Here is a 15,252-nt window from a genome sequence, read left to right on the forward strand (position 1 = left end):
CTACCACTTTGTTTATTTAAACGGGGAGTCATCTCAATTATAACCAGTAAAGTATGGAGTGCCACAAGGATCTGTCCTAGGTCCTCTACTATTTTCAATATACATGTTAACCTTTGGTAATATTATTAGAAAATACGGAATTAGTTTCCACTGCTATGATGATGACACTCAACTATATATCTCAACAAGACCAGATGAAACTTCTAAATTATCTAAGCTAACAGAGTGTGTTAAAAATGTAAAAGATTGGATGACCAATAATTTTCTCCTATTAAATTCGGATAAGACAGAGATATTACTTATTGGACCAAAAGACAGTACACAGAATCTCGTGGATTACAATTTGCAACTAGACGAATGTACGGTTACTTCCTCTACAGTCAAAAATCCGGGTGTTATATTAGATAGCAACTTGTCTTTGAAAATCATATTTCCCATGTTACAAAAACAGCATTCTTCCATTGCGTACCTAACTAGCCTTCTACCACGCTCCTTCTACCACAATCCATGACGCTCCCTAAGGTCGCAAAACTCTGGACTTTTGGTAGTACCTAGGATAGCAAAGTCCACTAAAGGAGGTAGAGCTTTTTCGCATTTGGCTCCCAAACTCTGGAATAGCCTTCCTGATAACGTTCGGGGTTCAGACACACTCTCTCTGTTTAAATCTAGATTAAAGACACATCTCTTTGACCAAGCATTCAAATAATGCATCTCATAATCTTGTACTGCAGTTTTATCTGATCAAATGCACATTATTATTCCTTAGCTTGGGTTGAACAAATAATTTTTGCTTGGTTGGAACAGCAGCTACGCTAATTATTCAGGTTCACATAGGCTGGTGAAATAATCCTTTGACATGGTTAAAAATAATGAATGTTTCCTGTCGCCAATTACGTTTCCCTCTAGTGGGCGTAGTTCACAGAGTAATGTGACGCGTCGCGCTTTACTTTTGAGTTCCTAAACATTCGTTTTTTTGGGGTCGACAGCTAATAAAAACGTAGTTCTGGGTTTTTTAGTTTGTTTACTGTACATCTTGTCACATAGCAGCTTTTAGGCATTGTTCTGTTTTGTTGTTATAAGTCAGAAATAACAAGGAGGCAGCTTCCCGCAATACAAAGTCAATGGATAGCGTTGGATTGTTTTCCCCCCCGGTGTGGGCGTGGTTTTCAGATTATGACGCGTGTCGCTCTGTCTCTATAGACTCCACGTCAGTGACCTCAGGTTGTAAACTCAGATGTAACGGAGTAAAGTTGTCACTCATATGCTGTTGTTCAGTTTCTCTAATATAACTGTAGACAACCTTAATTACATTAGAGTTTCCTGTATTCTTATGCATTCTTTGCATCTTGCTTTGAGTCCTTGTAGCTGCATGCCGTCACTGTTGGTCTGCCAAAATTCACAGGCAACATCCATCAGGAATTTGCACAATCAGAACAGTGACCGCACTTTTAGTCTCCCGGTTGAAATGTGCGGGAATGCTGTGCTTTTTGAAATTTCTCTGACCACATATAGAAGCTCTCAGATTTCTGAGCTGGTCGGTTTGTTGTCAGCTCAAACATGCAGCTTTCTATTGACTTTGGAGTGATGAGCATCAAATAACAAAGGGTCTCGCAACCGGTTTGTTAAGCCACAGGGGCTGAGGCACTGTGTTCATATCATTGTGAAAGAAAATGTAATTTTATAGTTGAGCTTTCATTTTATTATGATTTTTTTGAAGACTCGAGTACAATCTTACATAGAAACTTTGCCATTAGCCTATATGTTCATACTTGTATTTTTATTAAATTTACTGAAAGATATAAAATGAGGTAAGATTTCAGGTCACAGTAGTTCATCTAAGAAAAAAAGGAAAATGGTAGGTGCATGTAGGTTTTCGACAGTCTTTGATGTCTGATACTCCACCCTCTTATATTGTAAAGTATTGTCCTATTATATATTATATTGTCCTCAACATTTTCCCATGTGAATTTTATTTAGTCAATCCACTGACGACAATGATGATCTTGACCCTGGTGTCGTCCACATATCTCAACATCAAGACACTGCAGAATCCAGATATAACCTCATTAATTTCTTAATTTATCCAAGTGCAGCAGTGATATGTTGGAAGGATTTCTCTCTGTTCATTCCTCATCATAAACTGTGTGTGAATTGGGAGTTGTCTATTTTGTGGTGACAGCCACAGATAAACTCTATTACTACTATCATGACTTTCACAAAATTCCCTCATAACTCCTCATAACAATCACGAGTCTGATGCAACCGTGTGGATATTTTTAAATGGCAGAGACTTTGCATCCCCCAGATGCCTGATAAAACTGAGCCAAAACTATTGTCAATAAATCGATAAGTTGCTGGCATTTTGTTCAAAAACACTTGAAAGGAAGCTGAAGGTATTTTGGCACACAAATGCAGCGGCTAAAGAGAAATGTGTCTTGTGAGAGGAGCACATAATGCTAATGGACACAAAAACTGCCAGTATAGCAAGAGTGTCACAGTACACCATTAATATCTTTTAACTTTAATGTGGTGGATTTTAAAAGAGCACTAGCAGCCTGCTGTAATACCACTACCACTATTTGTGACAAAAACAGCAATATTAAGAGAACAATATCCCATTACCTTAGGAAAAGCCAAAACAGTGAAGGGGAATGACAGTTTCGCTCCCAATAAATGAAAGTAAGCTCCCCAATTTTTACAAGATCTGGGTCAAATATATTTCATATGCTTTTTTCAAGTGTTGCATGGAAATAGCAAGAGAATGTTACAATATTAGATATAACTTCATACAGACAGAGTTCATATGTAACCAGCGTAAACCAGTTTTTTGCTTTCTTTTTAAGGAAAGGACAAATTTGGTGAAATTAACTAGTGCTGAAACCAGAGTATTCCTTTAGGTTTGTTAACTATAAGAGACCGATTGAATTAAATGAAACCACTTTCCATGCAATACACAAGTCCACAATAAGTATAACAGACCATGAAACGCACTGGACCCAGGTCATGTATTTATATGACAAAAGGAGAGAAGAAAAGCAAAGCCCCTCTGACTGCACAGCACACATATTCACCTTCTCATCCTTTGATGTATCAGATACACACAAACACACAACCACAGACAATGAGGTTACACATGATTAGTGCAGTGATTAGATTAGTATGAACATAATCATGCTTGAATTACACACAATATACGGTCATTAGCAAAAGGCCTAGTATCTGAGAATTAAAATCAAGCCGTAGACCAGCAACCAAACACAAGTGTAGACGCTTGCAAAGGACAAGATATATCACTCATGCTGAATCAGTGCTGCCATAAAATATATATATATATATATATATATATCATCTCCGTGTAAAAATAATGTAACAGATATCACCATACTTCCCCAGCTGATTGATTACATTAAGATTTGCAATTACAAGTTTTCTGAAATTGTTTAAATGCAAATGAGTCATTATTTAAATATGTGCAAATAATATGCATACAGTTCCTTTCATTTTGTTGACATTTTTTTTACAAGGGATTTTGGATCTCTCTTTTTATCACTCCATTAATCAGAAAATACTGTCAACATCCAGAAAAAAATAAAAAATAATAATCACCATATTTTTAGAAAAAAAAAAAAACTGTATAAAATATGAATGATATATGTACAAATCCCTCTGTAAAAACCTTCAGAATGTAAACAGGAATAAAACTAATGAAACTGGATTTGTGCAGGAGAAAAAAAAACTCATTTTGAGAAAACGGCCTTTAAAAGATACGTATTGTACAGGCACAAATTGATAAACTGCAATAAAATAAACACCTAAGTCTATTTTGAGTGTTTTCTTTCCAGTAGCCTGAAACAACAGTTTAATCTCAAATCTCAAAATTGACCAATGCATGATAAAACAATGTGGTAACGCTTTAGGGACCAATCCTCACTATTAACTAGTTGCTTATTAGCCTGCATATTACTAGCATATTGGCTGTTTATTAGTGCTAATAAAGCACATATTCTGCATGAGCATATTCTACATCCCTAATCCTACCCAATACCTACATTTAACAACTACCTTACTAACTACTAATATGTAGCAAATTAGGAGTTTATTGAGGGAAAAGTCATAGTTAATGGTTTATTAATAGCAAGAATTGGACCTTAAAATAAAGTGTGACCAACAATGTTTTGCCTGTAAAACATCAGCTTCCTGATGTCCATAATCAATTCTTCCCCATCCAAACTAATAAAAACAAATTGGTGGCAGTCTCTCAGATTATACAGAGAAGGCACTGGAAATAAATGCATTACCTCTGGACTCTTGCGGTTTTGAGGTATCAGCTTGTCTGAATCCTTGGTAGAAAAGTACCTTGTGCATCCTCGACTTAGATACTGGATTAAACAGAAAGTGTATACAAGAAATGCTCAGTAAAAGAACACCTTTGAAAGAACACCTGGCAGACAGTCAAGGATTACTCTACTTAGTATAATTTTACATTTTGCAACACTTTGGATGATCACACACTCAAACTGAATTGAAACCAGTGCTCCAATTGATCGGCAACCGATCACTATCGGCCGATAATCGCTTTGGGATTTTTAAAATGCACTGCATGATCAAACATTTAGGTGAGATAAATATATATTTTTGAAAAATGTCTAAAAAATGCTCCCCTCCACCCCTCAAATAATAATAATTAAAAAATCTCCTCTCACAAGAGTCACCTATAAGAGGGAAATTCCCCCCATTTTCAAAAATGAAAATTTTGAATAAATGTATAAATGATAAATGACTGGAGTATTACTAAAAATAGTTCTACATGATAAAAAGAAAGCTTTAAAAAGATCAGTATCGGTGATCGTATCGGCAGATACTGCTTTCTGTGATCGGCCTCAAAAATCCTGATCGGAGCACCCCTAATTGAAACATGTCAAAGTAAATGACATGGTGCTTGTTAATGTCTTTACTGAGACTGTGAAATCACTGCCTGGCTATTCTACAGAGGTGAAAGTGTAGTGTAAGTGTATGTGTCAGTCTGTGAGTTCACAAACCCTGAAGCAGTCTGGAGAGCTGAGGTGGAACTTCTCCTTGATGTCTTCAGGAGCTCCAGCGCACAGCCTGTAGAAGATGTGATAGTTCCTCTCCTCCTGGCCCTGCGTGCAGATACGGGACTTCTCCAGCAGGTAATGGGACACGAAACCACCTACTACTGCATTCTGGAAAACAAAGCAGCACTGCGTTCAAATAAACATGTAACTAGTTAATGTACAAATCCACACATCAGCATCACTACACGTCACATTAATTACAACAACTGCAACATCATATGGAGTTGCACTCTGTGTACAACATAACAACAAACTTAGTTTAGGGACCAATTCTCACTATTAAAGGGCACCTATCATGCCCTTTTTTACAAGATGTAATATTTTTGTAATAATAATAAGTCTCAGGAGTCCCCAGAATGTGTCTGTTAAGTTTCAGCTCACAGATCATTTATTATATCATTTTGAAAATGCCTATTTTGAGTGGAAGCGGAAACAGGCTGTTTTAGTGCATGTCTCTTTAAATGCAAATGAGCTGCTGCTCCCCGCCCCCTTTTCCAGAATAGGGCTGCCTTTACAGTTCGTCCCTCAGATAATCTGCTAAAAAACATGTGATTGGTATTGATATCATGTCTATCGCGCTGAAATCCTGAGTTTTAAAGCCATATCAGTTTAAACTTCTGATCTACGGTTTTCTTTCATGTCTTATTGCACTTAAATGTCAAATACACACAAGTTTATGTTATAAATATGCAGAAGTTACAAAAACACAGTCGGTTATGTTTGCGAAGGTAAACAGCTGGGAAATAAATCACATGTTTATAATAGATATACGTGTTAAAGGTCCCATATTTTACACATATTTTACAGCAAAACAAAGGGGAAACTGGAGGCGGCCCATTCAAACCAGCGCAGATTCGGCTACATAAGGAGCTTAAAATATCATCTTGTTGTGATGTTGGGTGCCAGAATCGACGTAATACAGCGTCAAATTAGAAATTTGATCGCATATCTGCTGCCACTGCCAGACAAAAAAAAAACGACGACAGCTGTGGTTAAACGCGATAAAACGAGCAGACTGGACAGAAACGATCATCAAAAATGCTCGCGTTTGCAGCGCACACTTCTTAACAGAAAAGGTTCAATAAAGTATTGTCTTTTGTTGTTATGGGCGCGTCTACAGATTTCTTGCCATATGTCTATGTTGCATCTCACGACTATGTCTTATATGAAATAATGTCTGTGTGCATTTGTGTAAAACAACAAACTGACGATTTATATATAATCATTTTTGTGTTGCGAGTATTTGCAGCACATTTCTGTATTTGGTTGTGTTGCGAGTATTAGCAGCAAATTTCTGTATTTGGTTGTGTTGCGAGTATTTGCAGCATGTTTCTTTATTTCGTCGTGTTGCGAGTATATGCAGCGAATTTCTGTATTTGGTTGTGTTGCGAGTATTTGCAGCGAATTTTTTTATTTGGTTGTGTTGCGAGTATTTGCAGCACATTTCTGTATTTGGTTGTGTTGCGAGTATATGCAGCGAATTTCTGTATTTGGTTGTGTTGCGAGTATATGCAGCGAATTTCTGTATTTGGTTGTGTTGCGAGTATATGCAGCGAATTTCTGTATTTGGTTGTGTTGCGAGTATATGCAGCGAATTTCTGTATTTGGTTGTGTTGCGAGTATATGCAGCGAATTTCTGTATTTGGTTGTGTTGCGAGTATATGCAGCGAATTTCTGTATTTGGTTGTGTTGCGAGTATATGCAGCGAATTTCTGTATTTGGTTGTGTTGCGAGTATATGCAGCGAATTTCTGTATTTGGTTGTGTTGCGAGTATATGCAGCGAATTTCTGTATTTGGTTGTGTTGCGAGTATATGCAGCGAATTTCTGTATTTGGTTGTGTTGCGAGTATATGCAGCGAATTTCTGTATTTGGTTGTGTTGCGAGTATATGCAGCGAATTTCTGTATTTGGTTGTGTTGCGAGTATATGCAGCGAATTTCTGTATTTGGTTGTGTTGCGAGTATATGCAGCGAATTTCTGTATTTGGTTGTGTTGCGAGTATATGCAGCGAATTTCTGTATTTGGTTGTGTTGCGAGTATATGCAGCGAATTTCTGTATTTGGTTGTGTTGCGAGTATATGCAGCGAATTTCTGTATTTGGTTGTGTTGCGAGTATATGCAGCGAATTTCTGTATTTGGTTGTGTTGCGAGTATATGCAGCGAATTTCTGTATTTGGTTGTGTTGCGAGTATATGCAGCGAATTTCTGTATTTGGTTGTGTTGCGAGTATATGCAGCGAATTTCTGTATTTGGTTGTGTTGCGAGTATATGCAGCGAATTTCTGTATTTGGTTGTGTTGCGAGTATTTGCAGCATGTTTCTGTATTTGGTTGTGCTGCGAGTATTTGTAGCGTGTTTCTGTATTTGGTTGTGTTGTGAGTCAAACTGATGAAGATGTTTTCTTAATTTGCAGGTGTTTTTTTTCTCTTTGCATGTGTTTTTTCATTTGCAGCGCGTTGAGCTCTCTCAGCCACAGTACTCATCTTGCCATTTATGGTGGATAACATGAAGCACAGGGGACATACAGAATCTTCAAGACAACATTTGCAACAGAAAAATACTCACATAAATCTTATCTTTACTGTAGCGCACACGGACATTATTTAGTAGCGTGGCTTCATTCAAGTACATCAGTGAGCCTGTAACACACACACACAAACAGATGAAATCATTAGTCAGTGCTGTCATTTTATCCAACACATAACAGGAAGATCTCAAACACAGTAACACTTACAGTTGTCCTCCACATGTTTGTTGACATCATCTTCAGCAGGGAAGACTTGATTGACAGGAGCTTGAAAATTCTGGAACACAATTACTTTAATGTTAAACGTACAGCATGCTGAAAACATGACAACTTGTGTTAGTTACATGCTTTACTCATCCTCATGTCTTTCCAAACAAAAAACTCTTGTTCATTTTCGAAACTCAAATGACGATATTATAATATATGTAATGCAACATGAGAGACCCTCTACTGAAAGTGCACTGCTTCAGTTTTAACAGTGAAAGATGCAAATTCATACATGGTTATCAAGTTTTAATTCTAATTCCTAAAGTTCTAACATTAAATAATATTGATTATCATATTATAATGCTTGACTGACTGATGTTAAGAGTGTACTTTCAGATATTTAAAAAAACTGCCATTTTACAAACATATATATATATATATCTATACACTAATCAACATTTGAAGTGGATCAAAACCTTTCATCAAAGTTGTCCTAAAACCTAAAAATGCGTTCTTGTCTTAGGACAACGTTGATGAACTTTTTTTGATCCACTTCAAATGTTGACTACTATATATATATATATATCAGTCTGGCGAGTAAACTAAACAATTTACTAGCCAATGGAGATTCAATTGTCAAGGTGTCCGTAGAGGGTTGTATATACATAATAAATATACACAGCACACACCCATATTATGTAAACAAAAACTTTTATTTTGGATGCGATTAATCGTTTGACAGCACTACGTTTAATATGTAAATACATCACTAAATTAAATCTGTTCCTCATATAAAGCCATTGTGTCTCTTCAGAATACCTTCATTTGCATAACTTTTACGATCTTTATGAACTTTTTGATGCATCAAATTTTGGTTGCATGACCTGTCAATAAAGGGGCAATAATCTCTCAGGTTTCATTAAAAAATATCTTCAATTGTTTTTTTTAAAGATGAACAAAAGCCTTACAGGATTGGAACAACATGAGGGTGAGTAACACCTTTCATTTTTGGGTGAACTGCCCCCTTAATATGTGCGATTAGAGATTAGATTGCTCAAAAGCAAACACCATTTCCATAGCAAACACATCAAATGCAACAGTGAAGGTTCCTGCTTTATGTATTCCACCTCCATGCTTCTGTTCTAATATCAGACAGTAGTGTGTACTCCACACACACACACACACACACACACACTTGTAGCATGTGAACAGACGGCCCATTGTGCTTTCACATCCCGGCGACATCACACTGCACACAAATCACATGGGCTAGATGTAATGCTGCACACAACACTCTGTCTTGTAGTTGTCACATGTGAAAACACACACACAAACACACAGAGTTATTGCTACTGTAATCTTTGTCAAGCTCCAGAGATAGCCAGACTTCATATGGGCAACAGGATGTGTTTGCAGTGGCTCTGAAAACAGAAGCATTCATCCGAAGAGTTTAAATCATTCTGCAAAGAATCTGTGAAGTGCAAAAATGTTTTTGACAGAAACAGAACAGGAGAGGAAATGTGAGTACCTTCATTATGAGATCGCATTTGCAGTTCCTCATTCTTAAGGCAAAAGCATTTTAATAAAAGCTATTAAATCATCCGAACTTTAATGTGGGAATGCAGTTTTTAATTAAGATTTTCACTGGTGTTCCTTGACAACCAGTAAGTGAGCGAGCACTTTTATTTCCAGCCTGAGGTATAGGTCACGTTTGTCTTCCTGCGTTTTCTACAGAATTGTGTCTCCCGTTCACCCCTCCCCATTATTTTTAACGGCGACCGTCTTGAAATGAAGTTTTCATATGACAACGCAGTTTAAGATATATATTTAAATAAAACATTAAAACTACATTCAGATGAACAATGAGCCAGTAATGATTAAAGTTTCATAAAGCTCCAAGATGTGCATTCCAACATTTCAAGATGGACAAGGCTATAAGCAATGATAACTTTCAGCTCAGAAGTCAGTCATATAATGATTCATTAACTGCTCTGATGGATTCAGGGAGTTCATTTAATGAAGGATTCATTTGAATATTCAAATAGGTAATGTAAAATTCCAATTGATTCATTATAATTACTGGTTCATAATCAAGCACAGTCATGTGTTTGTGAGAAAGACGTGTTTTCCTGCCATCATTTTCGGTGTCTTATTTTCTCGCCACAATTCATTTAGAAATGTTTACTTTCTTTACAAATGCACATTCTCGAATTTAGATAAAATGTGATTTATGCCATAGAGCGGTAGATTTACAAAGTTGTGCATGAAAAACTAACCCTTTAATAATATAAACCTTCGGTTACACTTTATTTCGATAGTCCACTTTAGACATTCTACTAACTATAAGTAACTTTGTAACTACATGTCAACTACATGTCAACTAATTCTCATTAATTTGCAACTACATGTCTACTAACTCTCAGAGTAGACTGTTAGGGTAGGTTTAGGGTTAGTAGAATAAGTTGACAAAGAAAGTGTTAGAAGATAGTCTTAAGTGTTAAGCAGACAGTCAGATCATCAGCTCATTAGTAGAGACTCCAAGACCTGAAATTGGTGTGTCAGAGACAGGAGATATGCAAAATGTGCAGTGTTGGGGTGCCTCCAGGACCAGGGTTGGGAACCACTGTGTTATTACATGAAGACAGTTTAACCAACTTTAACCTGCTCAGCAAGATTCTCTTTAAATTGTTGATCTGCCATAACAGAAAACTGAGCATAGAAGAGCATTTATATAGTGCACTTGTACATTGCATTATGAATGGCATTCTGACACATATTAAATGCAAAAAACTATAATAACAGCTTGTGTAACTGGAAGCATGCGTGTTTGTGTACTTGTGTGTGGTATGTTTCGGCCCGTGTATTTTTGCAGACGCTCGTCCTCACCTTCCCTCTCTGGTTGAGAGGCTCGATGGTCAGACTATCGGCACTGATGTCGATGATTCTGCCCAGCTGGAACCCATCCGTAGGGTGGGGCGCCCACACCGGCTTTCCATCATCCATTTCACCGCTGAGGAAGAAACACAGCAGAACCAGTGAAATGCCAGAGGATGACTGGGGTCTACAATACTGACAAATCACTGAAAATGTTAGCTTGAAGCATTGATGGAGATGTGTTCATATGTTTGATATGTTTTTTATTGCCTAATTTAGAAATAGCAAAATGTTTAATGAGAATATATCAGGAAAAATAGCACTTACACATTGAATTTACATTTGTGTGGTGAAATTGTAACAATTTTTATTTTGCAAATATAACTATTTCATTCAAAAATTATGTAGTTTTTGTAGAATCATACAATTGATTGTGCCTCATCAAAAAATCAGAGCTTTTGGTAACTATGGAAAATCTGAAAATTATCATTGATATTAATTAATAATATTAATTACAATTTATCCTAGTTTTTGTTTAAATTGCATTTCACTTTTCTGGTTTCTGATGGTACTTGTTTTCAATTTCATATTTATATATTATATGCGATATATAAATGTTAGTTCATTTCTCTAACAGGTTGGATAAAAATGGCCTTTCAAAGAAATGGTTTGTCTGCTGATGTTTTTAATCTCACAGTAACACAGCAAAACTGAAAGTGTGGGAATTATCCAAACAAAGCCTAACGCTTTACTCTAATATTCATATGGTGAATACAACGGCAAAATGTAGCAGCACTAAATTCAAATCTCAAAGGGGTGTTTCTCAGCTGATTTATTTCATTTGGCGTAGAATGAAAATTATCATTAGTATGGCCACAAATTTCACAACAATCAGATTTAGATTCATAACAAGGTCCACTGTGTAATTGTAAATAAACGTTTGATGAAATTCAATAACTTGCAAGCTAGACATACTGGGATGGGCTTCATTAGAAAGACTAACGACTACTGAGGGAAAGATAAATGGAGCAAAACACAGAGAGGTGCTTTATCCAGATCACATAACTCAGACTCCAGAATGAACACAAAGCAAAGTACAGCCAATACAACAACGGACTGACTGGGGTGCAAGTCTCCACATCTGCATGCAACACATTTTAAAAACACATATGCTTTTTTGCATCAGTTTTGCATTGGACTGATGCACCATGTTTGTTTGTTTGAGTCAGGTCAAAAGTTTCTACATTTAAAATGCCCTCCATTTGATCGCTCTCTGTCTGAATATCTCCACTGTCCAGCTGTTTGAATACAAGATCTTTTTCCTGTATGATCAGCATCTCGGCTGTTTACTCATTTTACAACATCAACTCTGGTAACACTAGCTTCATTATCATTTAGGAAGAGACAGGGAAGCTTTCTGACATTCTCAGCGCTGGTTATGTTGTACCTAAACATGCTATTATGCTGCTTGCACTGGAGCTGCTCTAAACGAATGAGGCATTTACATAGTGCTTTACTACACAAATCTGTATACTCAAAGCAGTAACACTTTAGTGTAGGGACCAGTTCTCACAATTAACTAGTTGCTTATTAAAGCAAGCACATATTAATGCCTTATTCTGCATGCCCTTATTTTTAGATCCCTTAATCCGACCCCATATACAAACTTAACTACCTTACTAACTATTAATAAGCAGCAAATTAGGAGTTTATTGAGGCAAAAGCCATAGTTAATAGTGAGAATTGGTCCCCAAACTAAAGTGTGACCGAATCTGCAATTTCTTGGTTTGAATGTTGGCTACCAAATGTGATTAATGTTTTATTCATGTACAACGTAAGCCTTATGAAGCAATTTATTCTTATTTAACTTGGCCTATATGAAAGATCATTTGAAGCACTACTGAAAATTTTGACAAAAACCATGTAATCCATGTAAATCATGATAGACTTGTAAATATTTAAGCTATTTTTTTCCCCCCAAAATTGTATGAGTATGCAATAGCGCAACACTGAGCGACTCATTTACAACACATGATAAATAAAAGGTATCTTTTCCATGTTAATCAGTTTTTGTCTTAAACAGTAAAATGTAACAGTGACAGGGGATTCTATTTTTGAAAAGATTTCCGTTTCCATGACGTTGTGTAAGTTATTGGATAGGCCATCACTTTGCATGTTTTTAATAGCCTCAATGGAAGCAACAATGTATAATTTACCAGAAAGATCTTGAAAATAATGGTTGAACGTTGAATCTGTAAACAAACAAGTGTATTAATCTTGATTAACTTGATTATGTACTCGCGATAATGCTAGCAGAGTGAACTTCTGATTGGCTGTGATTGATTTTTGTCGTGTCTTACTCTTTAACTTTAGACAATTAGCTTGTTGCTGGAATCTCATCACATTGCGACTGCTTTGGAATAGCGCTGTCAATCGATAAAAAAAAATGTACTAATTAATGGCACATTTATTTTCTGAAATTAATCACGGTCAATTGCGATTAATCCTGCCTAACGTTAACGTTTTTAAATATACTTTTACACTGCCCTAATTTCACATTCAATCTTCAAATTAATGTAGAAACAACATAAAGGCAGTATATTTTTATTATTTGTTTAATGGCATCTTTTTTCTTTGACTGACTGCAAGTATCACTGATACCAATACTACTGATGTCTCTAGGAAATAGTCCCCCCCCCCCCAACATATTATAATAAATGTCACATTTACATTTGCCCTTCAGCAAGTAGGAGATATACAGAAATTTTATAGTTTGAAGTTTGAAGTTATCAAACATTACATTCGAAATTAAATATGCATGAATCCTTAAAGCTACAAAAGTTATTGATTTCCTCTTTTTTCTTTTGTTCTTTGATTAACAGACGTCACAGCAGCTGGGTTATTAGGTTATTTGGCTGCTATTACTTTAAGAGCTGCCACTGCTGAACATGATGCGGATCTGACACTCGTGCTCGTAGTTTGATTCGCGCTTTAATATGAAATGATACAGGCTACACAATGCGTGCCACCGCATTTGTGCATTTAATTGAAGAGCATGTGTTACGAGCACAGTATAACAGCTGACAGGACAGGAAAATTCATTCATTCATATGGCCTGACAACATCTCATCTGACTGCAGTTGTTGTTCTACTGAAGCTACTTGTCACCTGTACTGTTTCTGCACTCGTTTGTGAAGTGCGTCTCTGAAAAGACTCCCGCTTGATGTGGTCGTAAAGATATTCTGCGTTTAAAGGGGTCATATGATGCGATTTCAAGTTTTCCTTTCTGAAAAAAATAAAATAAATAAATATCGGATTTGGATCGGCCCTCTCTGACCGATACCCGATCCGAGAAAAATGGCACTATCGGAGCCGATACCCGATATGAATATCGGATCGGCACATCCCTACTTTAAACCAGTGTGGCAGTGCAAACAGCCTCAGGGTCCAGGAATGGCACATCAAAACAAGATCACTACAAAGTCACCCTCCACCTGTACCTGTGGACTCACTACACACATCCCACAACACACTGTATCACCACCCTCATCCACTTTCAGAGCCACCTGGAGGCTTCAATAACATCCACTCTCTGTGTTATTTCAATTTAAAAAAAATGTCACACACACTCTTTGAAATGTTGCCACAACAACGCTTTTCTTCAAGCTCAAGACTAGAAAAAGATAAAAAAATAAGGCCAAAGTTCACAAAGTAACTTATTGTCAATGTTGTAAAATTTATTGGGTACAACTGGATCTGTGCAAACTGAACCCATCATTTCTTCCTGGTCTCGTGTTGCTGTATAATCATTTCCATTTATGGGTCAATGTCATATAAAAATACCCATGATAAAGATAAGGGAAAAATCTAGTTTAACACACGTGACAATTTCTTAAGAATGTGTTCTATGTGCTCATGTTCATTTCAAATAATAACAAAAAATTATAATAACACATACTTTACCAGTATACCAGTTTTTACTTTAGTATTTTGACACAGTATTTTTGTTGTGTGATTGTCATTTTTATTAATTTGTTTTTATGTCTATATGATTTGCATTAATGTTTATTTATTCGTTTTAGTTATTTTAGTACTTCAAGTTAAACTAAATGAAATTACATTAAATAAATAAAATACGTTTAAGGTATACATACATGCATATATACAGTAAAATAAGCATTGAACACGTCACCATTTTTCTCAGTTAATATATTTCTAAAGGTGCTGTTGACTTGAAACTGTCACCAGACGTTGGTAACAACTCAAGTAATCCATACATACAAAGTAAACAAAACAAATAAGTTCAGAAATTAAGTTATGTGTAATAAAATAGAACGACACAGGGCAAAAGGATTGAACCCTTTTTCCATTTTCCGTCATTCCATTTTAATACATATAACTTAATTTCTGAACTTATTTGTTTTGTTTTCTTTGTATGTATGGATTACTTGTATTGTTATCGACATCTGGTGAAAATTTCAAGTCAACAGCACCTTTTGAAATACAGAGTTCTGGCATGAAACTCTAGATGGCGCAGTCCGATAGGTC

The 15,252-nt window shown here is 36.2% G+C and overlaps 1 protein-coding gene across 1 annotated transcript in view; it reads right to left on the reverse strand.

The window, feature by feature from the left end:
- The window catches only part of myo6a (myosin VIa), a 55,550-nt gene that overhangs the window by 21,712 nt on the left and 18,586 nt on the right, over nucleotides 1-15,252 (reverse strand). Inside the window, exons 2-7 of the mRNA XM_016542604.1 lie at nucleotides 10,717-10,840; nucleotides 7,831-7,900; nucleotides 7,662-7,735; nucleotides 5,040-5,204; nucleotides 4,299-4,379; nucleotides 3,072-3,080 (exon numbers count right to left, since the gene is read on the reverse strand). Coding sequence (XP_016398090.1) covers nucleotides 3,072-3,080; nucleotides 4,299-4,379; nucleotides 5,040-5,204; nucleotides 7,662-7,735; nucleotides 7,831-7,900; nucleotides 10,717-10,833 — 516 coding nt within the window. The 5' untranslated portion in view covers nucleotides 10,834-10,840. The remainder of the gene's footprint in view (nucleotides 1-3,071; nucleotides 3,081-4,298; nucleotides 4,380-5,039; nucleotides 5,205-7,661; nucleotides 7,736-7,830; nucleotides 7,901-10,716; nucleotides 10,841-15,252) is intronic.

The sequence above is a fragment of the Sinocyclocheilus rhinocerous genome, unplaced genomic scaffold (assembly GCF_001515625.1).
Source record: "Sinocyclocheilus rhinocerous isolate Xijiao unplaced genomic scaffold, SAMN03320098_v1.1 scaffold819, whole genome shotgun sequence".
Classification (NCBI taxonomy): domain Eukaryota; kingdom Metazoa; phylum Chordata; class Actinopteri; order Cypriniformes; family Cyprinidae; genus Sinocyclocheilus; species Sinocyclocheilus rhinocerous.